Genomic DNA, 27,872 nt, shown 5'->3' on the forward strand with positions numbered 1-27,872 from the left:
AGAGTGAAGTACCACTGCTCTCGTCATACCAAACCTGCTTCATGCAGCTCCAGTAACACGCCAGGTTTTCGTTTCAACTGTTCCTCATATAATGACGCGATCATTAACTGTATGTTTTCACTGATTAAATCACAAACAAGTTTTTTTTAGGTTGCTAGGCGTCCCCAACACTCTGAGATGTCTCCATTTCAACGCGCTCCATGTAATCATTAATTTAGAGCTGTGTGTAGCGAAAACCCCGCGGAACTAAAATCCAACATGCACCGAGGACGAGCTTAGTTATGCTTAAAGTTTTATTTCATAAAACCAGCCAGGTGAAAACACACACACACACACACGGTTTGATTGGTACTTCTGGTACCTCAGATTTGACCACCTCTCAAATAAAGCAGCTGTATACAGGAACCTCGTGAGAAATAGCAAACTGCTATAGTCGAACCCGTCCTCTGCCGGGGGTTTCACGACCCCAGCTTTATACTTGTTATAATAATAACGCTCCATTTTAATAATGCATCTATCCCAGTATCACCAGTGTGTCCTATTAGTATCTGTACCCCCCCCCCCTTATTAGTATTACACAGACAGACAGACAGACATGCGCAGCTTTATCACTAGCACTCATCAATAACAACTTTCCACAGCAGCAAGTAAACTCCACTGCACTACAACTTATTAGTATTACACAGACAGACATGCGCAGCTTTATCACTAGCACTCATCAATAACAACTTTCCACAGCAGCAAGTAAACTCCACTGCACTACAACTTATTAGTATTACACAGACAGACATGCGCAGCTTTATCACTAGCACTCATCAATAACAACTTTCCACAGCAGCAAGTAAACTCCACTGCACTACAACTTATTAGTATTACACAGACAGACATGCGCAGCTTTATCACTAGCACTCATCAATAACAACTTTCCACAGCAGCAAGTAAACTCCACTGCACTACAACTTATTCAACGACAGGTGAAACTTCCGCATATGCACAACTGGTTTTTTTTTTTTAAAGTTGCAATTTAAAACCAGTCGCTTCCCCATGTAAAGGGACTCTATTTCAGACGCTAACCATGTGAAAATAATCCAGCCCAGCATTCAGATCCGTGTGCCTGTGTCGCTGCTCCTAGTCCTAGCGCAGCAGCAAGCAGCAAGCAACAAGCAACAAGCAACAAGCAACAAGCAACAAGCAACAAGCAACAAGAAGCAGCAAGCAGGGGATCCTCCGGCCCTCCCTCTGCAAACACGCTGCAAGCGCCGCCAGCACTATTTATAGGGATGAACGGGACGCTCCAAAAACACGCGTTTTGTGGGCGAAACGATACACAATATTGACAAAAGGAAACATACATTGCGCTTGATGTCACTGCCACGTATAGTAAATATACAACATACTCCATTCTCAAATTCTTTAAAGACATGCTTAGCGATGTGTGTTTGAATATTGAAACACGGGACAGTCCTGATCGGAGCCGGGTCCCCTCCGCACGCAGGGCCGATGGTTTCGCCTCCTCAACCCTGTTGGTCCCTGGGATGGCAGTAGCAGAATGCGGTCGGTTTTGTGCAAGTGAAGTTTTTAGTTGACCCTTTGCAAGTAGGAAGGGGTGTAGTTTATAAGAGAGATAAGAACAATTAGAAGAAGGGATCGTAATTAGGAAATAAAACGAAAAGAAAAGGAAATGCCTCATTAGCAATCGGATAATAATAGACGGAATATCTCACTTTTGAAAGACGGAGACTCGGCGTTGAGGGATGGCAACACAGATGAAACCAGCCGGGTTTTGCGCCGGTTAGTTTGGCTTGCTTTCTTTGTGCTGTGATGGTTTTCTTTGGCGAGTGTTCCCGGGTGGTGCCTCACCGCGCCTGTGAAAGTGTCTCTATTCATCTGCATTGCCGCTGTGCTACAGAATAGTTATCTGTTTCTTTCTTTTTTCAAGGTCCAAGCCCAGAATCCACCATGATCACCGAGGTGAGCCTCTATAAATTACATCTTCTAATGAGCATTGTTATTATTATTATTATTATTATTATTATTAGTATTTAGTATACAAGTCACAGATCTAAGGACGCAGGTGGTGAGGTGGTACGCCTATGTTTGCGTTGTATTTTGCCTCACTAATTAATATGCCAGAGTGTTTATATAACGCAGGAGAATCAAACTGAAGGCAGCGCCAGCAAAGCTTATTCCTGATTTATAACGAACGATCCCAAGTTTCTGAATAAGTTTAAAACGAGGGGCTGTAAACAGGGAAGGGTGGCGTATTTGTTCAGTGGGGGTGTAACAGAAAGTTCTGTTGAAACTTGGCAGGGCTTTGGTGAGGGATGTCGGATCAGCTTGGCCGCTTTCTTGTACTGTGAATTGCACATCATCGTGTGGAGTTGTTTTGTAGGAAAAGCCGATCTGTATGTTAGAGTGCTTTTACTATTCACGATGCTGAAGAGGTGCCGGGCTTGTCTGTTATCTTATTATTATTATTATTATTATTATTATTATTATTGTTGTTGTTGTTATTAGACTGCTTCGTCACTCTCTCGTTCCCACCTCGCAGACAGGGCTAGAATTGCCAGTCGCCATCTTAGCAGAAAGAAAGGAACAACACAGAGAGAAGGAGTCAGAAAAGTGATGTCCTCCTCATTAAAACGCTCCAAACAGATCCGAGGAATGACGAAGAACAGTAAGGATGTCACACAGCGAATGCCAGGCGCATTTAGGAAAGAGTCGCCCTTGCTTCGTCGTGTGACCCGGGTTATTGTCTGGCGATGACATGTGGACAGTATCTGTTCACAGGCGAGTCGATCAGTATGTTATAGGCGATACGTATTTTCTTCCCCGTTTTGTGAGCGAGTAGTTGTTCACTAGTAAGTTGCCCCTGTCTGTGTGCATTATGTGTTTGCCATTTCAAACCGGTGCGGTAGGGTACGCGTTTCTTAATCTTGCATCATATTGATGATATCTGATCCCATTAAAACAAAACAAAGCGGCTCGACTTTGCTCACTTCCGTATTCATGTGTTTTAATTCGGGCTGTGTTCAATTTGAAAGATGACAGGTTACATATTTTTAAATAAGTGGTTTTGTCCGCTATGTATTTAAAGATGCTGAACAGCCATGTGCTGTACGTTCATCTATCTGCTCGTGGAATCATTTTGCTGCTGTTTGTAGTGAGTCATCAATATTTCAACAATTGAAATATTAATCGGATATACAGATGCATTTTAAATAATAAACATGCAATGACCTTTTGTAAAAAAAACAAACAAAAAAAAAAAAAAAAAAAAAACGAGTTTACGTTATATAAAAAATAAACTGTTGTGGTTCCTGTCGCGACGCTTCGTGCGTCCATTAATATCGAGTCCTGTCTTCAAGGGGCAGGTTGCATACCTTTGCCAGTTCTTTGTTGGATAGATCACCCAATTAAAACTCTTTTATGATTGTTCAGAAAGGTCACAAGAGAAAATGACCGCACAGAAAACGCACTATTTCTACAGTCAGCAGTGCGCACTAAGTGTGCTGAACATAAGAAAGTTTACAAACGATAGGAGGCCATTCGGCCCATCTTGCTCGTTTGGTTGTTAGCAGCTTATTGATACTGGAAGCACTGTCGACTGTACGGGTTCATTACACAACCGGACTGTGCTGTTTACCTACAAACAGTGACACACCAGCCACCTCACAGTCGACTAACATGGTGTGATCTGTTAGTACGGCTTTCCCTGCGTCTGTGCTGCTTTCCAGTTGCTGTGGAAGTTGCAGGGATCGTGGCTCGATCAGTCCGCGCAGATCGCTTAATTAAAGTTGTGTGTTTTGTTAAGTTGTAAAGTCCCGTTTCGCTGTGCAGTTTTTCTAAAGTGTTAAACCCGGCCCTTCCCTGTTTAAGAAGCCGGTAAGGGGAGGATAAGGCAGTGCTTTGTGGTTCAGTTGTGGGCGCAAGCCCAAGACATTACTAACATGTTTTATTGGCACAATAGCCGGACGGGGATATCTCAAACAGAGGCGGCTGTGGGCTTTATTTTCTTTCTTTCTTTATTTAAACACGCTATCAGAAGCCTTGGCTAAGAACCTTTTTGAGAATTTGACGTTATTCCTTCAGGGACGACGACCCCCCCCCACCCCCCCCCCCACCGCCCCCCCCCCCCCCCCCCCCCCCCCCCCCCAAAAAAAACACAACGCCCATTTTATAATCTTGCAATCTGTTGTCAGGACTACGCAGATAGTTGCCATTATACGTGTAAGGACGCGTACAGTTCAGAAGCACTTGGCGCGAATATTGCATTGAGAGGCGAGCATGCCCTGCTGGTGTGAGCTTCACGTCCAAGCTGTGTTCAAGACATGCAGGCAACTTCACCTCCCTGTCTGTTTGAAAAAACAAAACAACGTGTTGAACTTGAAATGATCCAAGCCCAGAATAAAGTCAAATAACACCGGGAGGTTTTTTTTTATTTTTATGCTTTTATTTTTTTGCGATCTTCCTCTTAATATTCTGTTCTTGCCCAGTGTAAACATTTTAACACGGGCGTGCTGATTCCTTTTTCCAAGAACAATGTAGCTATACCTAGAAGAGACTGATTTGAGTTTTGTTGATGTATAATAACCGGGTTTATTTCTAAACCAGGCATTTCGACAGGTGATAGCGGGTCACTTGATAAGGCAGGGTGACTGACAGCCACCGTCTTTGTATTTTAACCCATTAAGGGCCAAATCCAAATGTTTTTGAAAAAATCGCCACAGGAGTTGTGTAATACATTTACATTTTGACTTAACTTTTGCGGTTAACCAAATTAGAGTAAATTATCATAACAGTAAGACAATTAAAATAACAGATCGATAGATGCCAGTTAAAAATACTCCAAAAAATATATAAAGCAAGCTGTCCTCTAATGAGGACAGTGACATGTAATGAGTTAACAGTCTTTCAGGATGAAAACGTCTAGCAGGAAAATGCACGGCTTTCTTTATTTTAAGAGTCTGTTTAAAATGTCAGGTTTATCTCCTGCGTTAAGCACGCCAGTGTCCCCATAGCAATGTTCCAAAGGATTGTTGTTTTCATTTTGATTTTAATTGAATTTTTGCTCCTGCTCAAATATACAAGTTGAATGAAGGTTGCGTCTATGGTGTTGACAGTTTCAAACCCATTGAAAGTGGAATGTAAGCGTTGGTAAGCCACTTTGATATTGTTCAAGCACAGTTCTGTAGCATGGATGCTTATCAATTTGCACCCGTGTCTTGTCATTACACCCCTTCATCATTTGTATGCTTTTTATTTATTTTACAGCCTCCACAGAAGAGACAGAGGACGGTTGAAGATTTCAATCAGTTCTGCACTTTTGTGCTGGCCTATGCAGGGTATATTCCATACCCTAAGGAGGTACTGACATTGGAATTGCAGTCAGACATTCAGCAGAAGCCTCTCTCTGTGTTCCCTGGCTGTCAGTGTTTGGGTATCATGCATGAGTGTGTCTGTCATGGAAGCAGACAGCCTGTGTGTGGGTCTCCTGCATGCAGCGTGGACTGTAATGAACTTTCCAATTACTTCTCGCTGCATGTGTGTGTGCTGAGCAGTCTGTGCGTGTGCGTGTGTGTGTGTGTGTGTGTGTGTGTGTGTGTGTGTGTGCTCGTTTATAGTGCTTGCTGGGTCAAAAAAGTCCCCACAAGGAAGGAAACTCTGACAAAACCTACCTTATGAGGACACAGGACAAGTCCCTGTACTGTTCAAACAGATATTTCAAACATAAAAACGCAGCAGTATTTCCTTAGCCCCTGAACTTTCATTATTATGTTGGACTTTAAGATAAGAAATCTACAGTGGAAGGGAGTCAGTCTTCATCCTTATGCTGTTTGAAAAGCTCGCTGATCAGCCTCTCACAGTGTGTGTGTGTGTGTGTGTGTGTACACGCTCGCTGATCAGCCTCTCACAGTGTGTGTGTGTGTGTGTGTACACACTCACTGATCAGCCTCTCACTGTGTGTGTGTGTGTGTGTGTGTGTGTGTGTGTGTGTGTGTGTGTACACACTCACTGATCAGCCTCTCACTGTGTGTGTCTGTGTGTGTGTGTGTGTACACGCTCACTGATCAGCCTCTCACAGTGCGTGTGTGTGTGTGTGTGTGTACACGCTCGCTGATCAGCCTCTCACAGTGTGTGTGTACACGCTCGCTGATCAGCCTCTCAGTGTTTGTGTGTGTGTGTGTGTGTGTGTGTGTACACGCTCACTGATAGCCTCTCACAGTGTGTGTGTGTGTGTGTGTGTGTGTGTACACGCTCACTGATCAGCCTCTCACAGTGTGTGTGTGTGTGTGTGTGTGTGTACACGCTCGCTGATCAGCCTCTCACAGTGTGTGTGTGTACACGCTCGCTGATCAGCCTCTCACAGTGTGTGTGTGTGTGTGTGTGCTGTGTGTACACGCTCACTGATCAGCCTCTCACAGTGCGTGTGTGTGTGTGTGTACACGCTCGCTGATCGGCCTCTCACAGTGTGTGTGTGTGTGTGTGTGTGTGTACACGCTCGCTGATCAGCCTCTCACAGTGTGTGTGTGTGTGTGTGTGTGTGTGTGTACACGCTCACTGATCAGCCTCTCACAGTGTGTGTGTGTGTGTGTGTGTGTGTGTGTACACGCTTGCTGATCAGCCTCTCACAGTGTGTGTGTGTGTGTGTGTGTACACGTACACGCGACACTGATCAGTCCTCTCACAGTGTGTGTGTGGGTGTTTGTGGTGTACACGCTCACTGATCAGCCTCTCACAGTGTGTGTGTGTGTGGTGTGTGTGTGCGAGTCACTAGTCCTCTCACGTGTGTGTGTGTGTGTGTGTGTGTACACGCTGCCTCTCACAGTGTGTTTGTGTGTGTGTGTGTACACGCTCACTGATCAGCCTCTCACAGTGTGTGTGTGTGTGTGTGTGTGTGTGTGTGTGTGTGTACACGCTCACTGATCAGCCTCTCACAGTGTGTGTGTGTGTACACGCTCACTGATCAGCCTCTCAGAGTGTGTGTGTGTGTGTGTGTGTGTGTGTGTGTGTACACGCTCACTGATCAGCCTCTCACAGTGTGTGTGTCTGTTCCTCTCCAGCAGGAGCCCTGGCCTCGCAGCAGCCTGAGTCCTCGGTGCAGCACGGGCAGCACACTGGACAGTGACAGCTGGGTGTCCTCCCGCTCCTCCGACTCCCACACAGCCGCCCGCCACACCAAGCACCCCAAGGAGAGGGCAGGGGGCCCCAAGCGAGCCCGTTCCGACGGCGTCCTCCCCGGACTGCCTGCAGCCATCTGTGGGAGCCCTGCCAGCGTGGAGAAGGGCAAGAGGAGGAAACAGTCTGGCAAGACCATGCCCGGTGAGAAGAAACAGAGGAGGAGGACTGCCGAGGGAGGCAAGAGGACCAGCCTGGGCAAGGTGCCGCCCACCACACCCACCCCCCCTCCGCTGGGGAGTGGCGCAGGTTTTGGGGTCCAGGCGCTGGGGAGAGCAGGAGAACAGCAGGAGGCTGGGCTGCGGGGGCCAGCTGCAACCCCGCTCAGCAGCACCAGGGTGCCTGGCCAGGAGAGCTTTGTAGAGCCCCTTCCCCAACAGGCAGAGCCAAAGCGAGAGTGGATACCCCTACCCCTTGGGGATCACAAAGGAACACAGGCGGTGACTGAACGCCCGGTCGTGAAGGAAGAGAGGCTACAGATGAAGGAGGAAAGGCAGCACTGGTATAACATGGGCCGGGTAGAGAAGAACATTATGAACTGGGAAAGCAACTGGGAGAATGAGAACAAAAAAACAGGGAACCACCACCACCACCACCGAGAGGAGGACAATATTTACCAGGAGAGTGTGGACTCAGCAGCCCTGGAGTGCAAGGAGGTGAAAGGGCAGAAGAATAAAGACAACATGGACCAGCAGAGCACAGACATTAAAGAACGCAAGAATAAGGACAACGCAAACCACAAAGAAAAAGAAAAGAACCGGGCTGAAGAAAACAAGCACAATATTGACCAGAGAGACAAAGAGAACAGCGAGCAGCAGCAGGATAAGCTGCTCATTGACCAGTGTAATAAGTGCAATGATATTGACCAGGCTGATATGAGCAACACTGACCATAAAAGCAAGGCCGGTATTGACCAGATGAAAGCCGACAACGTTGAGCTGGCAAGCAGGGAGAGTGCTGCCTCCCAAGAGGATAAGGACATTCTGAATCTCTTGAACGAGGACAGAGTGGACAGGAAAGGTAAGGACAGCTCTATCCAAGATGAGGAGGACAGCCATATCGACCAGGAGACGGGCTACCATACAGACCAGGAGAGCAGCGATACGGACCAGCAGGACAAAGCTGGGGAGGACAGCGTCACAGACTGCTCATGTAAGAACTGTTCCTCTGGTCACTGTCTTCAGTATGAATTGGAGAGCCTGTGTGTGTGTGTGTGTGTGTGCGTCTTTATCACAGTTTCCAATTCGTGGCTTTCATGCAAATGCAATGTTGACTGTGTTTGCATGTGCCATAAAGCATGGACTCCAGAGATCTTGTAACTTGCATGCAGTCCAGTTCCTGCTAAGCTTGAACTAAATAAACAGCCATTGCTAATTCTCAGTTTCTGTGATTTCACATGTACATTCTCATGAGTCATCCTTGTGTCTGGATAGATCTGTTGAAGTTATTATTATAATATAGTTATATGTGCTTTGTTTTTTTTGTAGCTTTTTGCACAGAGAACACGTCTGCAGAAAGCAGCAGAATGGAAGGTAAGTGTGACTCCTCTTGCTGGGCTGCTGTTTTGCAGGGTTTTCTTAGTCTGTTGGGTGGGTGGGGCTCTTGCTGATTGTTCCCTGCTGTGTACACCAACTGCTTTTCCTCTTTGATTGGATACACAGGGCCCTTCCTGGTTTAGGACGAGCCCGGTGTAGCCATTCGAAGAAGAGGGTCCCCTGTGATGTATAACTAGCCAGGTATATTCCTGTGCTGGTGTGTACCAGCTCTGTGATGTGTAACCAGCCAGGTGTATTCCTGTGCTGGTGTGTACCAGCTCTGTGATGTGTAACAAGCCAGGTGTATTCCTGTGCTGGTGTGTGCCAGCTCTCTGATGTGTAACCAGCCAGGTGTATTCCTGTGCTGGTGTGTGCCAGTGATGTGTAACCAGCCAGGTGTATTCCTGTGCTGGTGTGTGCCAGCTCTCTGATGTGTAACCAGCCAGGTGTATTCCTGTGCTGGTGTGTGCCAGCTCTCTGATGTGTAACCAGCCAGGTGTATTCCTGTGCTGGTGTGTGCCAGCTGTGATGTGTAACCAGCCAGGTGTATTCCTGTGCTGGTGTGTGCCAGCTCTCTGATGTGTAACCAGCCAGGTGTATTCCTGTGCTGCTGTGTGCCAGCCCTGTGATGTGTAACCAGCCAGGTGTATTCCTGTGCTGGTGTGTGCCAGCTCTCTGATGTGTAACCAGCCAGGTGTATTCCTGTGCTGGTGTGTGCCAGCCCTGTGATGTGTAACCAGCCAGGTGTATTCCTGTGCTGGTGTGTGCCAGCTCTCTGATGTGTAACCAGCCAGGTGTATTCCTGTGCTGGTGTGTACCAGCGTCTGTAGATGGAGAGAGGGAGGAAAGACTTGGGGATATGCCAGTACAGCACAAATACAAATTTCTGCAACGAGGACCTGTCACTTCTAGCTGTGAGTCTCGTGTTGGGTACTAGAAAGGGAGTGTGAGATTGAACGAGACCCTAATCTTCCAGTATCTTCTCCACAGAGGACGACTCATGGGACCTGATCACTTGTTTCTGCATGAAGCCCTTCGCGGGACGCCCCATGATCGAGTGCAATGAGTGCGGCACCTGGATCCACCTCTCCTGCGCCAAGATCCGCAAGTCCAATGTGCCCGAGGTCTTCATCTGCCAGAGGTGCCGGGACTCCAAACAGGACATCCGCAGGTCCAACCGGGCCAGGACCGTGTCCCGCAAGCGCTTCCGCGAGTAGGGGAGTGAACACGGAGCTGGGACAGGGAACAGACAAATACATTGAACTACAATGAGGCGCATTCTGCTGGGAGGACTGGGCAGGTCCAGCAGACCCCACAGAGGTTCACTTCACTTCGACCTGCCAAGCTCCTGCAGTGCAGCCCTACACACCATACAAACTGCTGATGCTGTGTGTTAGTTAAGGGGCCTTAAAAGGGTATGGAAGTTAAGTTAACCTGGGGGGGAGGGGGGTTTGGGGTGCAGGGATCACAGGCTCAAAAAGTACGTTAATTATTCAGAGGCTGGTAAAGTGGTACGGCCACGTTCTAGAAGACACACTCACACACACCCAGACAAACACTGACACACGCACACCCAGACACACATGCGCACACACTGACACACGCACACAAACCTCCCTTGTGGGTTCTACTGCTATACTTTACCTTCTTCGAAGACAATCAAGCAGAGAAACGACCAAACCAATGCGAGAACAGCACAGCACAGGCAGGCTGTTTTCACTTTGTTTGGCAAAGGGGCTGGAGCTGCACTTCTTAGATACAGACTCTTTGAGATTCGATATAGAAACAAACACTGCACTCTTCATCACAATATCGGTACCATCATGCTGTGGAAGGCTGCTGACTGTGAGAGCGGCACTTAAAAAGTAAGCAGAGCCATGCCCCGGCCTGACAGTCAAATGGAGCCCGAGATTCTGTGCCCTCTGCTTTGATCCACTTTAGATCCTTGGATGAAGACAGCTGTCAGCACCACAGCAGCGCTGGACACTTTACATTGTGAGCGCTCTTGGTTTTTATTGACTTGGTGATTGAACACATGCAATCACATGATTGCTTTAACTAACTACAACCTTCTTTTAATAGCATTACAAGTTAATAGCACTATTCCTCCTGTTTTCAGAATCTGCAAAGGGGATTGTAGTGTTGGTTGGCTGCAGTGTACTTCAGTGGGTTTGTTGGTGAAAGGAAGTGTGTGTGTACCATGCCCATAGCCTGGTTCTGAAGTGCTTTCCCATATCCACTCCTGGCAGTGCCCAGGGTCCACACGCTAGGTATCCCTGTGAATTCCAGGGGCTTGACTAGAATGGATGTGCATCACACCGTGTGTTGAGCGGTTACTGTCAGTGAGACTGATCCCGCTGTGTGTCAAGAGACACAGCCTGTGCAAGTCTAACCACAGAGTACTTTTATACTTCATGTTTTCAAAAAGTGGGCATGGGTGAGAACAGTGTTGAGAAAAAATTAATAAATAACAAGAGCTCTGGTAGAGAAACATTGGAAATGTGTTTTATTTTTTTACTTTCTTGTGTGTGTTTTTTTTTTTCAGTCCTGACTGGGGAGATAATGCTATTTAGTTGTGTGTTGAGAAGCTCTGCTCTTAAACCAGTAAGCACTGGGACCAGTCCCATTGGTGGTACTGGGGACTGATCTCCTGCCTGTATTGCTGTTATTCTTTAGGGTTTGTTGTCTGCGTCTTCTTTGTGAAAGAGGAGGAGGAGGAGGAGGAGCCTCGGACACAGTTTTGGTTCCTCATTCAAAATCGCAGATGTTAAAATCTAGCGTGTCACTTCCTCTTTCTACAAAACCGGCACACCTGAGTGCAGTGCAGCATAACAGCGAGCTCATTTATCAGCAAACAAACTCATTGGCTGCAGAAATAAACCGGAAAGCTTTTAAAGAAACTTGTGATACCAAGGAGAAAACGGCAAGGTGCCAACATTGGCAAACAAAGCAAGATGCTTGCTCTTTGCCTGGGAGTCTGGAGAAGCTGTTTGAAGACCACATGGAATTTGGGAGTGTTTTTGGACTCTGTGTTTCCATTTTGAATCCAGGCCAGCCCAGCCCTTCTAAAAGTTACTGCAGTATTACCACACAGCATTTCTGAAGGTTTCCCATGTGTATACTATGCATTGTTTATTACTATGCTTTGCAATGCCTACCTATGCTTTACCATGCTTACTGTGCTGTGCTTTCACAATGGTAATAGGGCTTGCTGTTTGATAGAGGACTCAACATTGTTTGCTGTTTCACAGAGCACTCAACAGTGATGATTGTTTCTTGAGGTGTCGTGGGCTAGTCGACGAAACACAGAGGATGGAAGGTGCCCACCTGAAGACCCCAGAGATGTTTTAAACAGTGACTGTCCTTACTCCTGCAGCTCTGATCTGCACACTGTTTTAAACAGTGACTGTCCTTACTCCTGCAGCTCTGATCTGCACACTGTTTTAAACAAAGCGACTATCCTTACTCCTGCAGCTCTGATCTGCACACTGTTTTAAACAAAGCGACTATCCTTACTCCTGCAGCTCTGATCTGCGCACTGTTTTAAACAAAGCGACTATCCTTACTCCTGCAGCTCTGATCTGCGCACTGTTTTAAACAAAGCGACTATCCTTACTCCTGCAGCTCTGATCTGCGCACTGTTTTAAACAGTGACTGTCCTTACTCCTGCAGCTCTGATCTGCGCACTGTTTTAAACAAAGCGACTATCCTTACTCCTGCAGCTCTGATCTGCGCACTGTTTTAAACAGTGACTGCCCTTACTCCTGCAGCTCTGATCTGCGCACTGTTTTAAACAGTGACTGTCCTTACTCCTGCAGCTCTGATCTGCACACTGTTTTAAACAGTGACTGTCCTTACTCCTGCAGCTCTGATCTGCACACTGTTTTAAACAAAGCGACTATCCTTACTCCTGCAGCTCTGATCTGCACACTGTTTTAAACAGTGACTGTCCTTACTCCTGCAGCTCTGATCTGCACACTGTTTTAAACAAAGCGAGTGCCCTTACTCCTGCAGCTCTGATCTGCACACTGTTTTAAACAAAGCGACTGTCCTTACTCCTGCAGCTCTGATCTGCGCACTGTTTTAAACAGTGACTGTCCTTACTCCTGCAGCTCTGATCTGCACACTGTATACTATATATATATATATATATATATATATATATATATATATATATATATATATATATATATATAGACACACACACACACACACAAAGAGACTACTTTTTTTTTGTTTTGTTTTTTTTGTCCCACTGGCCCTCCTACCCATGTCCGGACCCAGGTCCTGGCTAACCAGGTCCCAATCCCGCATAGTGTGACACCATGTAAATGGGTCAGACCCGGGTTAACTCAGGATGTGGGTTGACAAAATGTTTGACGGCCGTTTGTGAGCCAACGCAATAACAAACAGCCACATCTGAGTGAAGGTTTCACTTCTCCAAGGAACCTTTCTGTTTATTCTGTTTGGCCATATTTTTGTTGCTTGAGACACACCATGAGCCCGATTGTAGCAGGGTGAAGGTTGGATAGAAGCGTCTGTAACACGCTGCTTCCAGGGCATTGATACCCACATTTTTTACTTGCGCCTGTCACCCAGGTCAATACTGTTTTTCAAAAGCAGTTTGAAATTACCTGACCTGCATGACGCTGGGTCCTGCTCAGGTGGGTACTGACCCGGGTAGATCATGCCAGTGTGAAAGGGGCTTTAGATATATTAGATTCTAAGTTGTTGCAGTATTAAACAAAGACGATTTGAGCAGAGTGTGCGTGCGTGCGTGCCTGGGTGTGTGGACTGAGGGAAGGGCTGAAATTGAATTGTCGTATTCCTCACATGGTTTTTTTTCAGGCAGTTTTGTTTTATTTAAACACACTTTTGTATTCCATTAAATCAAAGAGGCATATAAAACACAAACCAGCTCATAATGAAATAAGTTTTTATTTTATTTTCAAAAAGGCAGGCACGGTACAGCTTTGCAAGTTCTACACTCCTCACACGCATTGCAACATGCACGGTATCTTTATTATTATTATTATTATTATTATTATTATTAGGGTTGTCATTTTGCTGTCCCTCTTGGATTGGAAGTGATGTGTTAAGGTTGCATGGCACTGGATTTTGAGAATGGTTGAGATGCAATGCACAGCTCCAGGAAATGAAGCAGATCACACTGTATGGGCATCGCCTCACCGTGATGAATTCTCTCATCACAGAGTTTTTATCATTCTGCTTTAATTCCTGAAATCTTGTTTTCTATGTCACATGTAATGGTGTATGACACTGAAAGACCGAAACAACTTCATTTTTTTTTTTTTTTTACAATTTTTTTTGTACTTCAATGATATCTCAAGATAGGGAGTTCATTTCTATTAGTTACACTGTTAGTTCATTTCATCTGGTCCGGACCGGAGATAATACTCGACAGGACAGCAGTGTTAAAGGCCAGGGAAGTCCCTGTACTGTTCTATAGATACACAGCAAATGGAAGCTTTAATGACAGCACTAGTGACTGGTATAGGACTGGTAGAGAACACTGGCATTACCAAAACTTCACACCCAGAAATACGAAAAAGCATGCAAAGAACATCATGGGGGGTGAGGGACAGACAACAGCTCGGCCAACAAACAAAGGAACAATTACAGATCTGGAAAAAAAAACAACAGCATTCAGGCACAGCTCTTTGTGTTGAGAGCCAACAAAACAAACAGAAGAATACGCCAGCCACAGGAAACAAAGACCTCGCCCGCAGATTGAGGTCTGCCCCTGAGTATTTACTGCTCAACTATATTCAGGCTGGCCTTGTAGATGGGATGGGCTGTGGCACTAAGGGAAGCAGTCTCCGGTTTGTTGGGTCAGGGTTTTGCATTCAGTCTTGCAGTGCTCATGCTATCATGACTTTAGTGGACCTCTATGCAGTAATGTTCCCTGCCCTGACAGCAAGCTAACTAACTCTTGAAACCTGCTTTCTCACATCGCCCCATCCTATGTGTTCTAGATTGGCCCAGCATCTGAAGCGCCTGCATCGACTGGCTTGTGTGCTTTAACGGCTTTCCAGGGATATCCAGAAGCTCCTGGTTTCATTACGTTGTGCAAAGACCTGCATCTACTCCTCTCTGGACAGAGCGGGGTTCTGTCTCGCCAGGTAAGGCTGAACAGCGCTGGTGTAGAACTTCTCCAGCTTGTCTTCAGTGCGGTCCCAGAACTCCGGGTCGAAGTCCACCGGAGTGACGACCGTGTCTCTGGAGGTGTACACCACGAAGTCTGCCCTGCGGAGCCCCAACACGGCTAGCTGGCACTGCACCTGGGTGTAGTAGGCGTGGCTCCTCTTCAAGCTGTAGGTGCCCCCTGGCTCTCGCTGCAGGCAGAAGGTCTTGTCCTCGCAGGCCTTCTTTATGGTGCTGCCCCTGTGCTTGAAAGGGCACTTGATCTCCACGGAGCCCAGCGTCTCCCCGGTTTGAGCATCAACCACGACCCCGTCGGGGCTGGCTGCCAGCCACTGCTTGTCAGGGTGGATGAAGAGGCCGCAGTCCCGGACGAGCACCTTCCTCCCCAGCTCCCTGGACTTCAGCTCCTGGTAGCGGAGAGCGGCAGCCAGTTCATGCTCGATGCCCCAGGTCATGGCTGCCGTCTTGAAGCTGGAACCTGAGCTCACTACGGAGTGCAGGTAGGACTGGGGCACCTCCTGGCTGCGTCCGTTCACAAAGCGGCAGTTTGCAATCTTATGGGCGATGGAGGCTGTGATGCGGTTCCTGCGCTGCTCGAACCACTCTGGGTTCTCCCGCTGGCCCCTGGTTTTCACCTCAGTGGCTGCCAACTTCTCCTGGTCCATCTTGCCCATGGTGCCCTGGGGCACAGGAGGAGTGTGGGCTCGGCTTGCTTGAGGGGAAGTTTGCCCGGCACTGGTCCTTGCAGGTTTACCCTGGGCTGTACTGCCGCCCACTCTCCTAGTTCCAGCGGTTCCGTTCCTGGCGCTTCTAGATGTCCCTGCTGATTCTGATTGGGATCTTCTGGTGGTGGCTCTCCTGGCACAGCTGGTTCGATTCCGACAAGCACTGGCTGCTCTGCTTCTGTGCTGCACAGCTCCACCCAGCGGTGGACCAGAGGCTGACGTCTTGACGTCACTCACTGGTGGCCTCCCAGGTTGTGGTGGGACTGGCCTGGATCTGGTCGGCGTGCGTCTGGCCTGTGCCACTTGCGGCTCAGTGGCAGAAGTCCGCGGCCTCATGGCTGGTCTCTCTGGTTCTCTCTGGACTCCGGAGGACGAGGATCCAGGGCTGCATGGTTTGGTTGCTGGTGCCGGAGAGCCCTTCTTTGGAGAAGACTGCATGGGCACGGCACAACTACTTCCTTTCTTGGCGGGGGCCATTGTTCAACTTCCTTTTTGTCCAGGCTGGATCTCTACAGTGAGAGAGGAAATCATTAACTTGCTCGCCTGAACTTCATAAACAGATATTCCAACACCTGCTGACACCTTTTCAATGCATTCACAATTACAACGACCAGTGAAAACTGGCACTCTACTAAGCAAACCTTTTTTTTTCTTGGTCCTTCTTTCTGATAGTCTAATAACAATATTGTCAGTTCAGACTTAAGTAGCCACATTGTTTATCTTTTCAAAGAGCTTTGGGGTTCTCTGCATTTTATTTACATGTACATTTTACAGGGTGTTCTCCAGCTTCAAGCAGTGTATCTACAGGAATAGACTGCACTAACTACAGAGGAAAACTTTCTATTCAAACATCCCTCACGCGCCGCCACGTGGTTTCGGCTGGTATAGCAGCCCATGTACTTTACAAAAACAGGAGAGAAGGACATGTAGCTGCTTGTTCCTTTGCCTACAAGGGTAATTACACTGGCAGGACAAGTAACTGCCACCCACACACATTGATACGCCATGTTACTGACATAATAGGAAGCACTGCGTGGCTGAAGTAATGCAGTAATAATAATAATAAAAACAGTGCTTAGCATTTTGGCTCGTCCTAGATTTTACTGCGAATTAGTTTGCTCGTGTGTGTGTGTGCTGTTTGAACGCACTGGAAATCTGTATGCATGTACTATGTGGGTATTGCATACCGTGTTGTTAGATCTGAGGCGGGTGTCGAGAACTCAAGTAATTGCTAATTCACTGCTTAACTCAGGTCTTGCTGTAGCCTAGCAAGGGATCAGTACAGATACAGTAATCCAACAGTTGTAATAATTCACGCCCCTTTTCAGAACATATACACTGAAAATCCGTTTATATCATTATTTATTTATTAATTATTTATTTTTAAGCCTTTGAAATCCAAAAGTCGTACTGTATTGGTTGAGTGTGGTAATTTTTATGAATGGAAACCAAAACTCGCTATTGTAAACACCCCCACCAATACTGAACAAAGCAAAAACAAAACGATATACCAGGGCTCTGAAGTAAAATTATGCATGTGTTTATATATACACACACACATATATATATATATATTATATACACACACACACACACACACACGTATATAACGTACTTACCAGAGTAGACGGAGCTGTGTGCAGATATTAAGAACGCAGTGAAGTTCGCGTCTTTGAGGTCAGTTTGTAATGATATAATTGTGTTCTTTTCCACCTGAGACGCCTCTCTGACTCATTCAGAATGAGTGTGCTATCGAGCTTGTCAGAACGCGTGACGTGCTCAGCCCGAACTTGTCATTGACACACACACACACACACACACACACACACACAGACTATTAAAACAGCTGTGACGGTGAGTTTGAACAAGTTATTGAAACACTTACAAAACTGGGACTCGAGCTCCATTGAGCAGCTGTTAATTGTGCTCTTGCAGAGTCACATGGATTGCAAACACCAGCAATATGCAACACACACTTGTGTAAGTGCGCTGTCTTCTCTGCATGGATGTTTGGATTTGTTGCAGAGGTTCTGTAACACACAAGCTGCATCTCCCTGTTGCTGGTCAATTTTAGGCACAATGGATCTGGACAGTGAATCAGACTGAATCTGTGTGTGTGTGTGTTTTTAAAAAAACAAACATGAGTGAGTGCAGTTCAGGAAAGCCCCTTGGAACTGAATCCCCAGTTTCCACTCGGACACGACATGCCATCTCTCCTGAGCTGGAGGCAGACGGTAAAACAACGTCTCCATGACAACACAACATGCAGGGGAGGGCCAGTGTGACTCATCTCACTGTCAGAGATTGGGGCTGGAGAGGAAATGTGAGCGGCTGGCTCCTGGGCCCTGGTGGAGGACCATCCGGGATGTGTGATAGATAGATAGATAGATAAATCGTTAACAATGGTAAAGCATGGTAAATACTGTAATACAATATCTATCAATCAATTTATATAGCGCCTTTCTTTTAAAAAAAGTATCTCAAAGCACTATACAAGACATAACAAAAGAAAGCCAGGGTAAAATGCATTTATAGATATTGGAAACACAATAAAATTATGAATATAAAAATACAGGAATAATCATGGAGAAAGCATAGTATAATGCAAAATGACAAATGTGTTTTGGTAAACACTTACAATGGGAAGTCTTCATTGAAATTACTCAGCTTGCTGTATTTGAATAATTTGCTGCAGCAGGCAGCCCTCCTGGTGATGATAGCAGCCTGTCTTCTACCCGTGGTGACGGAGGTCCTGGAACGCCCTGCAGTGAATGGAGGTTTGTTTTTTTCTGCAGTACCCCTGCAAATCAGTAGCTCTGATGTGTTGCTGTTCTTGTTAACTCTGTAGTTCTTTGTTCAGCATGCACAGTGCTCTGATGTGTTGCTCTTGTTAACTCTGTAGTTTTGTGTTCAGCATGCACAGTGCTCTGATGTGTTGCTCTTGTTAACTCTGTAGTTCTGTGTTCAGCATGCACAGTGCTCTGATGTGTTGCTCTTGTTAACTCTGTAGTTCTGTGTTCAGCATGCACAGTGCTCTGATGTGTTGCTCTTGTTAACTCTGTAGTTCTTTGTTCAGCATGCACAGTGCTCTGATGTGTTGCTCTTGTTAACTCTGTAGTTCTGTGTTCAGCATGCACAGTGCTCTGATGTGTTGCTCTTGTTAACTCTGTAGTTTTGTGTTCAGCATGCACAGTGCTCTGATGTGTTGCTCTTGTTAACTCTGTAGTTCTTTGTTCAGCATGCACAGTGCTCTGATGTGTTGCTCTTGTTAACTCTGTAGTTCTGTGTTCAGCATGCACAGTGCTCTGATGTGTTGCTCTTGTTAACTCTGTAGTTCTGTGTTCAGCATGCACAGTGCTCTGATGTGTTGCTCTTGTTAACTCTGTAGTTCTTTGTTCAGCATGCACAGTGCTCTGATGTGTTGCTCTTGTTAACTCTGTAGTTCTTTGTTCAGCATGCACAGTGCTCTGATGTGTTGCTCTTGTTAACTCTGTAGTTCTGTGTTCAGCATGCACAGTGCTCTGATGTGTTGCTCTTGTTAACTCTGTAGTTCTTTGTTCAGCATGCACAGTGCTCTGATGTGTTGCTCTTGTTAACTCTGTAGTTCTGTGTTCAGCATGCACAGTGCTCTGATGTGTTGCTCTTGTTAACTCTGTAGTTCTGTGTTCAGCATGCACAGTGCTCTGATGTGTTGCTCTTGTTAACTCTGTAGTTCTTTGTTCAGCATGCACAGTGCTCTGATGTGTTGCTCTTGTTAACTCTGTAGTTCTTTGTTCAGCATGCACAGTGCTCTGATGTGTTGCTCTTGTTAACTCTGTAGTTCTTTGTTCAGCATGCACAGTGCTCTGATGTGTTGCTCTTGTTAACTCTGTAGTTCTTTGTTCAGCATGCACAGTGCTCTGATGTGTTGCTCTTGTTAACTCTGTAGTTCTGTGTTCAGCATGCACAGTGCTCTGATGTGTTGCTCTTGTTAACTCTGTAGTTCTTTGTTCAGCATGCACAGTGCTCTGATGTGTTGCTCTTGTTAACTCTGTAGTTCTTTGTTCAGCATGCACAGTGCTCTGATGTGTTGCTCTTGTTAACTCTGTAGTTCTTTGTTCAGCATGCACAGTGCTCTGATGTGTTGCTCTTGTTAACTCTGTAGTTCTTTGTTCAGCATGCACAGTGCTCTGATGTGTTGCTCTTGTTAACTCTGTAGTTCTTTGTTCAGCATGCACAGTGCTCTGATGTGTTGCTCTTGTTAACTCTGTAGTTCTGTGTTCAGCATGCACAGTGCTCTGATGTGTTGCTCTTGTTAACTCTGTAGTTCTTTGTTCAGCATGCACAGTGCTCTGATGTGTTGCTCTTGTTAACTCTGTAGTTCTTTGTTCAGCATGCACAGTGCTCTGATGTGTTGCTCTTGTTAACTCTGTAGTTCTTTGTTCAGCATGCACAGTGCTCTGATGTGTTGCTCTTGTTAACTCTGTAGTTCTGTGTTCAGCATGCACAGTGCTCTGATGTGTTGCTCTTGTTAACTCTGTAGTTCTGTGTTCAGCATGCACAGTGCTCTGATGTGTTGCTCTTGTTAACTCTGTAGTTCTTTGTTCAGCATGCACAGTGCTCTGATGTGTTGCTCTTGTTAACTCTGTAGTTCTGTGTTCAGCATGCACAGTGCTCTGATGTGTTGCTCTTGTTAACTCTGTAGTTCTTTGTTCAGCATGCACAGTGCTCTGATGTGTTGCTCTTGTTAACTCTGTAGTTCTGTGTTCAGCATGCACAGTGCTCTGATGTGTTGCTCTTGTTAACTCTGTAGTTCTTTGTTCAGCATGCACAGTGCTCTGATGTGTTGCTCTTGTTAACTCTGTAGTTCTTTGTTCAGCATGCACAGTGCTCTGATGTGTTGCTCTTGTTAACTCTGTAGTTCTGTGTTCAGCATGCACAGTGCTCTGATGTGTTGCTCTTGTTAACTCTGTAGTTCTTTGTTCAGCATGCACAGTGCTCTGATGTGTTGCTCTTGTTAACTCTGTAGTTCTGTGTTCAGCATGCACAGTGCTCTGATGTGTTGCTCTTGTTAACTCTGTAGTTCTGTGTTCAGCATGCACAGTGCTCTGATGTGTTGCTCTTGTTAACTCTGTAGTTCTGTGTTCAGCATGCACAGTGCTCTGATGTGTTGCTCTTGTTAACTCTGTAGTTCTGTGTTCAGCATGCACAGTGCTCTGATGTGTTGCTCTTGTTAACTCTGTAGTTCTGTGTTCAGCATGCACAGTGCTCTGATGTGTTGCTCTTGTTAACTCTGTAGTTCTGTGTTCAGCATGCACAGTGCTCTGATGTGTTGCTCTTGTTAACTCTGTAGTTCTTTGTTCAGCATGCACAGTGCTCTGATGTGTTGCTCTTGTTAACTCTGTAGTTCTGTGTTCAGCATGCACAGTGCTCTGATGTGTTGCTCTTGTTAACTCTGTAGTTCTTTGTTCAGCATGCACAGTGCTCTGATGTGTTGCTCTTGTTAACTCTGTAGTTCTTTGTTCAGCATGCACAGTGCTCTGATGTGTTGCTCTTGTTAACTCTGTAGTTCTGTGTTCAGCATGCACAGTGCTCTGATGTGTTGCTCTTGTTAACTCTGTAGTTCTTTGTTCAGCATGCACAGTGCTCTGATGTGTTGCTCTTGTTAACTCTGTAGTTCTGTGTTCAGCATGCACAGTGCTCTGATGTGTTGCTCTTGTTAACTCTGTAGTTCTGTGTTCAGCATGCACAGTGCTCTGATGTGTTGCTCTTGTTAACTCTGTAGTTCTGTGTTCAGCATGCACAGTGCTCTGATGTGTTGCTCTTGTTAACTCTGTAGTTCTGTGTTCAGCATGCACAGTGCTCTGATGTGTTGCTCTTGTTAACTCTGTAGTTCTTTGTTCAGCATGCACAGTGCTCTGATGTGTTGCTCTTGTTAACTCTGTAGTTCTTTGTTCAGCATGCACAGTGCTCTGATGTGTTGCTCTTGTTAACTCTGTAGTTCTTTGTTCAGCATGCACAGTGCTCTGATGTGTTGCTCTTGTTAACTCTGTAGTTCTTTGTTCAGCATGCACAGTGCTCTGATGTGTTGCTCTTGTTAACTCTGTAGTTCTTTGTTCAGCATGCACAGTGCTCTGATGTGTTGCTCTTGTTAACTCTGTAGTTCTTTGTTCAGCATGCACAGTGCTCTGATGTGTTGCTCTTGTTAACTCTGTAGTTCTTTGTTCAGCATGCACAGTGCTCTGATGTGTTGCTCTTGTTAACTCTGTAGTTCTTTGTTCAGCATGCACAGTGCTCTGATGTGTTGCTCTTGTTAACTCTGTAGTTCTTTGTTCAGCATGCACAGTGCTCTGATGTGTTGCTCTTGTTAACTCTGTAGTTCTTTGTTCAGCATGCACAGTGCTCTGATGTGTTGCTCTTGTTAACTCTGTAGTTCTTTGTTCAGCATGCACAGTGCTCTGATGTGTTGCTCTTGTTAACTCTGTAGTTCTGTGTTCAGCATGCACAGTGCTCTGATGTATTGCTCTTGTTAACTCTGTCGTTCTGTGTTCAGCATGTACGAAGGGGAAGGGGGGGTCACATCAATATCAGGGTCTGTTATAAATGATAAAGAGATTTGAGATGGCTTTATCGCATTATAAAATAATATCAGGTTGTTAGTCTCTCCACTCCTCCAACCTGTGTTTCTCCGACTCATTGCCTTTGCTGCCTTTGTTTCTGGTTCTGATCACATGGCCATACAAAGTGAAAATATAAGGACTCTCTTTGTTTTCCTCTTCCAGCTAAAGAAGGCTTGGACGAGGCCACCTCAAAGTCAGCTGACCTGTCGCGGGCCAACAAGGAGCTGCGTCAGAAGACTGTGGAGATAGAGACGTTGGTGGCCAGTCAGAGAGCAAAAATCAAGAGTCAGCGTGATCAGATCAAACAGAACCTGGAAAGCAGAGTGAGCAGCATGCAGACGTCCGAGAGGACCAGGGTACATGGGGCTGACAGGGGTTCAACAAACAGGCTAACAGCTCAGCTGCACGCTGAAAAAGAGGTGTCATTAAACTTACAGCCTCGCAAAAACGACAAGTGAAAATCGTTTCGTAGCAGCCTGCAAATGACCAAGTCCCTAGAACTGAAATACTACAATAATGAAAACAGATACAAACAAAAGCAAAGGTAACATCCTTTTCCCCTGTAGCGGTGGTGAGAAAGGCATCTCTTTTTGCCTTTCTTTTTAACAGGAAATCGAAGCTGAGCTGAAACAGATGGAATCACTAAAGCAAAAGTATCAGAATTATGAGCAGGTTGGCTTGGATACTATGTTTTGTGTGCTATAATTTCTGTAGATTGCCAGTAGATGTCAGTCTATCCACTTTGTTCTAGTGAAGACACATTTGAAAGCTATAGAAAAGCTGTACACCTCTGGAGTCCCAGCAGACACAGTGCAGAGAGACTGGAGTCCCAGCAGGCACAGTGCAGAGAGACTGGAGTCCCAGCAGGCACAGTGCAGAGAGACTGGAGTCCCAGCAGGCACAGTGCAGAGAGACTGGAGTCCCAGCAGGCACAGTGCAGAGAGACTGGAGTCCCAGCAGACACAGTGCAGAGAGACTGGAGTCCCAGCAGGCACAGTGCAGAGAGACTGGAGTCCCAGCAGGCACAGTGCAGAGAGACTGGAGTCCCAGCAGGCACAGTGCAGAGAGACTGGAGTCCCAGCAGGCACAGTGCAGAGAGACTGAGCAATACCAACAATGAGGTCAGGGCCTTCGTTAGTGTCCATCAGGAGTCTTCATGATTCCTCTTATTATTACACATGTTTGGTCTTGGAGGAGTATTGCATCAGTATATTGCTGCGTATAGCTTAGCTTCATCACAGTTGGGCATGAAAAACCTTTTATAATGTGTGTTGCAGGAAACCTTCAAAAGTCCTGCAGTTATAAAGTGCTTGTGTCATGGTATAAAGTAATTCCATGCTTCCAGAATCGACCTGGTTTCTGATCACATCTGCAGCATGCCCTTTATAATACCAGACACTTGCTGTTGGAACCAGATTAAGATGCTTTTACTGTCTGAGGAATAATGAGCCAGCTTTTAATATGCAACACCACCGCGGCCACATTCATTTCTCTGCCAAGTGCAGTATAATGGCGCTGGAGCTATTAATTTAATGGGCACCCATTACAACCTGGCAGGACATCAGCAGGTCAGAGGAGGTCAAGGGCAAGCCTTACTCAGCATCTTCCAATGTCCTGGTTTCTGTTTCTCAGAGAGATGGGATTGGTACAGCACTAACTGTAGTATCTTCCAGTGTCCTGGTTTCTGTTTCTCAGAGAGATGGGGTTGGTACAGCACTGACTGTAGTATCTTCCAGTGTCCTGGTTTCTGTTTCTCAGAGAGATGGGATTGGTACAGCACTGACTGTAGTATCTTCCAGTGTCCTGGTTTCTGTTTCTCAGAGAGATGGGGTTGGTACAGCACTGACTGTAGTATCTTCCAGTGTCCTGGTTTCTGTTTCTCAGAGAGATGGGATTGGTACAGCACTGACTGTAGTATCTTCCAGTGTCCTGGTTTCTGTTTCTCAGAGAGATGGGGTTGGTACAGCACTGACTGTAGTATCTTCCAGTGTCCTGGTTTCTGTTTCTGAGAGAGATGGGATTGGTACAGCACTGACTGTAGTATCTTCCAGTGTCCTGGTTTCTGTTTCTCAGAGAGATGGGGTTGGTACAGCACTGACTGTAGTATCTTCCAGTGTCCTGGTTTCTGTTTCTCAGAGAGATGGGATTGGTACAGCACTGACTGTAGTATCTTCCAGTGTCCTGGTTTCTGTTTCTCAGAGAGATGGGGTTGGTACAGCACTGACTGTAGTATCTTCCAGTGTCCTGGTTTCTGTTTCTCAGAGAGATGGGATTGGTACAGCACTGACTGTAGTATCTTCCAGTGTCCTGGTTTCTGTTTCTCAGAGAGATGGGATTGGTACAGCACTGACTGTAGTATCTTCCAGTGTCCTGGTTTCTGTTTCTCAGAGAGATGGGGTTGGTACAGCACTGACTGTAGTATCTTCCAGTGATCTGGTTTCTGTTTCTCAGAGAGATGGGGTTGGTACAGCACTGACTGTAGTATCTTCCAGTGTCCTGGTTTCTGTTTCTCAGAGAGATTGGGTTGGTACAGCACTGACTGTAGTATCTTCCAGTGTCCTGGTTTCTGTTTCTGAGAGAGATGGGATTGGTACAGCACTGACTGTAGTATCTTCCAGTGTCCTGGTTTCTGTTTCTCAGAGAGATGGGATTGGTACAGCACTGACTGTAGTATCTTCCAGTGTCCTGGTTTCTGTTTCTCAGAGAGATGGGATTGGTACAGCACTGACTGTAGTATCTTCCAGTGTCCTGGTTTCTGTTTCTCAGAGAGATGGGGTTGGTACAGCACTGACTGTAGTATCTTCCAGTGTCCTGGTTTCTGTTTCTCAGAGAGATGGGATTGGTACAGCACTGACTGTAGTATCTTCCAGTGATCTGGTTTCTGTTTCTGAGAGAGATGGGATTGGTACAGCACTGACTGTAGTATCTTCCAGTGTCCTGGTTTCTGTTTCTCAGAGAGATGGGATTGGTACAGCACTGACTGTAGTATCTTCCAGTGTCCTGGTTTCTGTTTCTCAGAGAGATGGGATTGGTACAGCACTGACTGTAGTATCTTCCAGTGTCCTGGTTTCTGTTTCTCAGAGAGATTGGGTTGGTACAGCACTGACTGTAGTATCTTCCAGTGTCCTGGTTTCTGTTTCTGAGAGAGATGGGGTTGGTACAGCACTGACTGTAGTATCTTCCAGTGTCCTGGTTTCTGTTTCTCAGAGAGATGGGGTTGGTACAGCACTGACTGTAGTATCTTCCAGTGATCTGGTTTCTGTTTCTGAGAGAGATGGGATTGGTACAACACTGACTGTAGTATCTTCCAGTGTCCTGGTTTCTGTTTCTCAGAGAGATGGGATTGGTACAGCACTGACTGTAGTATCTTCCAGTGTCCTGGTTTCTGTTTCTCAGAGAGATGGGATTGGTACAGCACTGACTGTAGTATCTTCCAGTGTCCTGGTTTCTGTTTCTCAGAGAGATGGGGTTGGTACAGCACTGACTGTAGTATCTTCCAGTGTCCTGGTTTCTGTTTCTCAGAGAGATGGGATTGGTACAGCACTGACTGTAGTATCTTCCAGTGATCTGGTTTCTGTTTCTCAGAGAGATGGGATTGGTACAGCACTGACTGTAGTATCTTCCAGTGATCTGGTTTCTGTTTCTGAGAGAGATGGGATTGGTACAACACTGACTGTAGTATCTTCCAGTGTCCTGGTTTCTGTTTCTCAGAGAGATGGGATTGGTACAGCACTGACTGTAGTATCTTCCAGTGTTCTGGTTTCTGTTTCTGAGAGAGATGGGATTGGTACAGCACTGACTGTAGTATCTTCCAGTGTCCTGGCTTCTGTTTCTGAGAGAGATGGGATTGGTACAGCACTGACAGTAGTCTGGATCTAACCTCATATATCAACACCTTTTAAGATTTCAGACTTCAATCATGTCTTTGTCCACCGATTCTTCTTTGTTCCAGACTAAATAGATTTAGTTCTTTCATCCTTTCTTCTTAGCTCAGTCAATTAAATCCTGGGATTACAACTAGTAATGCTACACCGCTTCAATCCGATATACCGTTAGTATGTAAGCATGGAGGCTTTACTTTGGTCAGCAGGGGGAAGCAGAGGATAGCCACAGATATGACTGGGGAGAGACTGATATAGAGAACAAAATCCAAACGGTGATAGAAGATTGCTTTGTGTGTGTCAGTGTGTGTCACTGTGTATATGTGTATCTCTGTGTGTGTGTGTGCATGTGTATGTGTGTGTGTACTGTGTATATGTGTCACTGTGTATATGTGTATCTCTGTGTGTGTGTGCATGGATATGTGTGAGTGTGTCACTGTGTATATGTGTATCTCTGTGTGTGTGTGTGCATGGATATGTGTGAGTGTGTCACTGTGTATATGTGTATCTCTGTGTGAGTGTGTCTGTGTGTGTGTGTATCTATGTGTGATGTGTGTCACTGTGTATATGTGTATCTATGTGTGAGTGTGTCACTGTGTATATGTGTATCTCTGTGTGTGTGTGCATGGATATGTGTGAGTGTGTCACTGTGTATATGTGTATCTCTGTGTGTGTGCATGGATATGTGTGAGTGTGTCACTGTGTATATGTGTATCTCTGTGTGTGTGTGTGCATGGATATGTGTGAGTGTGTCACTGTGTATATGTGTATCTCTGTGTGTGTGTGTGCATGGATATGTGTGAGTGTGTCACTGTGTATATGTGTATCTCTGTGTGTGTGTGCATGGATATGTGTGAGTGTGTCACTGTGTATATGTGTATCTCTGTGTGTGTGTGCATGGATATGTGTGAGTGTGTCACTGTGTATATGTGTATCTATGTGTGAGTGTGTCACTGTGTATATGTGTATCTCTGTGTGTGTGTGCATGGATATGTGTGAGTGTGTCACTGTGTATATGTGTATCTCTGTGTGTGTGTGCATGGATATGTGTGAGTGTGTCACTGTGTATATGTGTATCTCTGTGTGTGTGTGTGCATGGATATGTGTGTCTATATGTATATCTGTGTATGTATCACTGTGTATGTGTTTCTCTACGTTGTGTTTGACCCCCAGGGGGATCTAGGGGACCCCCTGTTGCTGAGACCCCACAGCCAGCCCAGCCAAGCCAGTCTCCAGCGCTGGGAGACCAAGCAGGACCTGAAAATGCTCTGCAGGAAGTACCAGACACAGACACAGGGCAAGAAGTGGGGCCCAAATACAGGGAGACAGGACCTGCTGTCAACACTGCTGTGTGTCCACGCTGAAACTCGGTGCTGTGTTTAACTTCATGGTTCATTACTGGAAACCACAGTTGATCATCTCAGCCAACCAGGTCTCTGAGCAGAGCTGTCATGTGACGTTTAGAATCCAGGAAATTGCAACAGCAGCAATGGCAGCTTGTTTTCAAACAGCACTTGAAAATGGCTTCATACACAAAAAAACAAAACAACTGGTTTCATAACAGCCATTGTGCAGATTAGAAGTAATTGTGCAATTTTCTGAGTGCATCTTGTAATTCATTATCATGGAAGGGCATATGATTTACTGATTGTCAAGAGTATGGAGATATCACTTGGAGATACCTTGAGTGTTCTCTATGGCCACAGCAAATAGCAACGACTGGCTAGAAGACTCTGGAATTACCTGTACTTTTTATATAATGCACAGTTAACTTATTTCATTTGTATA

At 45.9% G+C, this 27,872-nt stretch overlaps 2 protein-coding genes across 6 annotated transcripts; one reads left to right on the forward strand and one right to left on the reverse strand.

Annotated features, from left to right (window-relative positions):
• Window positions 1-1,525: 1,525 nt before the first annotated feature.
• On the forward strand, window positions 1,526-27,826 carry LOC121326844 (PHD finger protein 23B-like). Of its 5 annotated transcripts, none has more exons than XM_041270420.1 (7): window positions 1,526-1,791; window positions 1,940-1,971; window positions 5,275-5,367; window positions 7,068-8,331; window positions 8,667-8,711; window positions 22,366-22,559; window positions 27,258-27,826. In XM_041270420.1, exons 1-7 carry the CDS (start codon window positions 1,755-1,757, stop codon window positions 27,465-27,467), a joined length of 1,875 nt encoding a protein of 624 aa, XP_041126354.1. In that variant the 5' UTR covers window positions 1,526-1,754; the 3' UTR covers window positions 27,468-27,826. The 5 variants fall into 5 exon arrangements, 4 of the variants coding, with proteins under 4 accessions (XP_041126354.1, XP_041126353.1, XP_041126355.1 ...); XM_041270419.1 differs by having other exon boundaries at window positions 1,530-1,791; window positions 7,065-8,331; window positions 27,258-27,823; XM_041270421.1 differs by having other exon boundaries at window positions 1,531-1,791; window positions 7,065-8,331; window positions 22,366-22,526; window positions 27,258-27,823.
• On the reverse strand, window positions 13,637-17,351 carry LOC121326848. Its single transcript, XM_041270427.1, has 2 exons — window positions 17,224-17,351; window positions 13,637-16,113 (listed from the first exon to the last, which is right to left on the reverse strand). The coding sequence occupies exon 2, from the start codon at window positions 16,079-16,081 to the stop codon at window positions 14,819-14,821; it is 1,263 nt and encodes a 420-aa protein (XP_041126361.1). The 5' UTR covers window positions 16,082-16,113; window positions 17,224-17,351; the 3' UTR covers window positions 13,637-14,818.
• Window positions 27,827-27,872: the final 46 nt, after the last annotated feature.

Source organism: Polyodon spathula, chromosome 14 (assembly GCF_017654505.1).
Source record: "Polyodon spathula isolate WHYD16114869_AA chromosome 14, ASM1765450v1, whole genome shotgun sequence".
Taxonomy (NCBI): Eukaryota; Metazoa; Chordata; class Actinopteri; order Acipenseriformes; family Polyodontidae; genus Polyodon; species Polyodon spathula.

Bases quoted from the DNA above. Each gene is read 5' to 3' on its own strand.
- LOC121326848 (XM_041270427.1), bottom strand. From the start codon at position 16,081: ATGGCCCCCGCCAAGAAAGGAAGTAGTTGTGCCGTGCCCATGCAGTCT.
- LOC121326844 (XM_041270419.1), top strand. From the start codon at position 1,755: ATGGCAACACAGATGAAACCAGCCGGGTTTTGCGCCG. The intron at 8,332-8,666 runs GTAAGAACTGTT...TTTTTTTTGTAG, and splicing joins CAGCGTCACAGACTGCTCAT to CTTTTTGCACAGAGAACACG. The intron at 8,712-22,365 runs GTAAGTGTGACT...TTCCTCTTCCAG, and splicing joins AGAAAGCAGCAGAATGGAAG to CTAAAGAAGGCTTGGACGAG.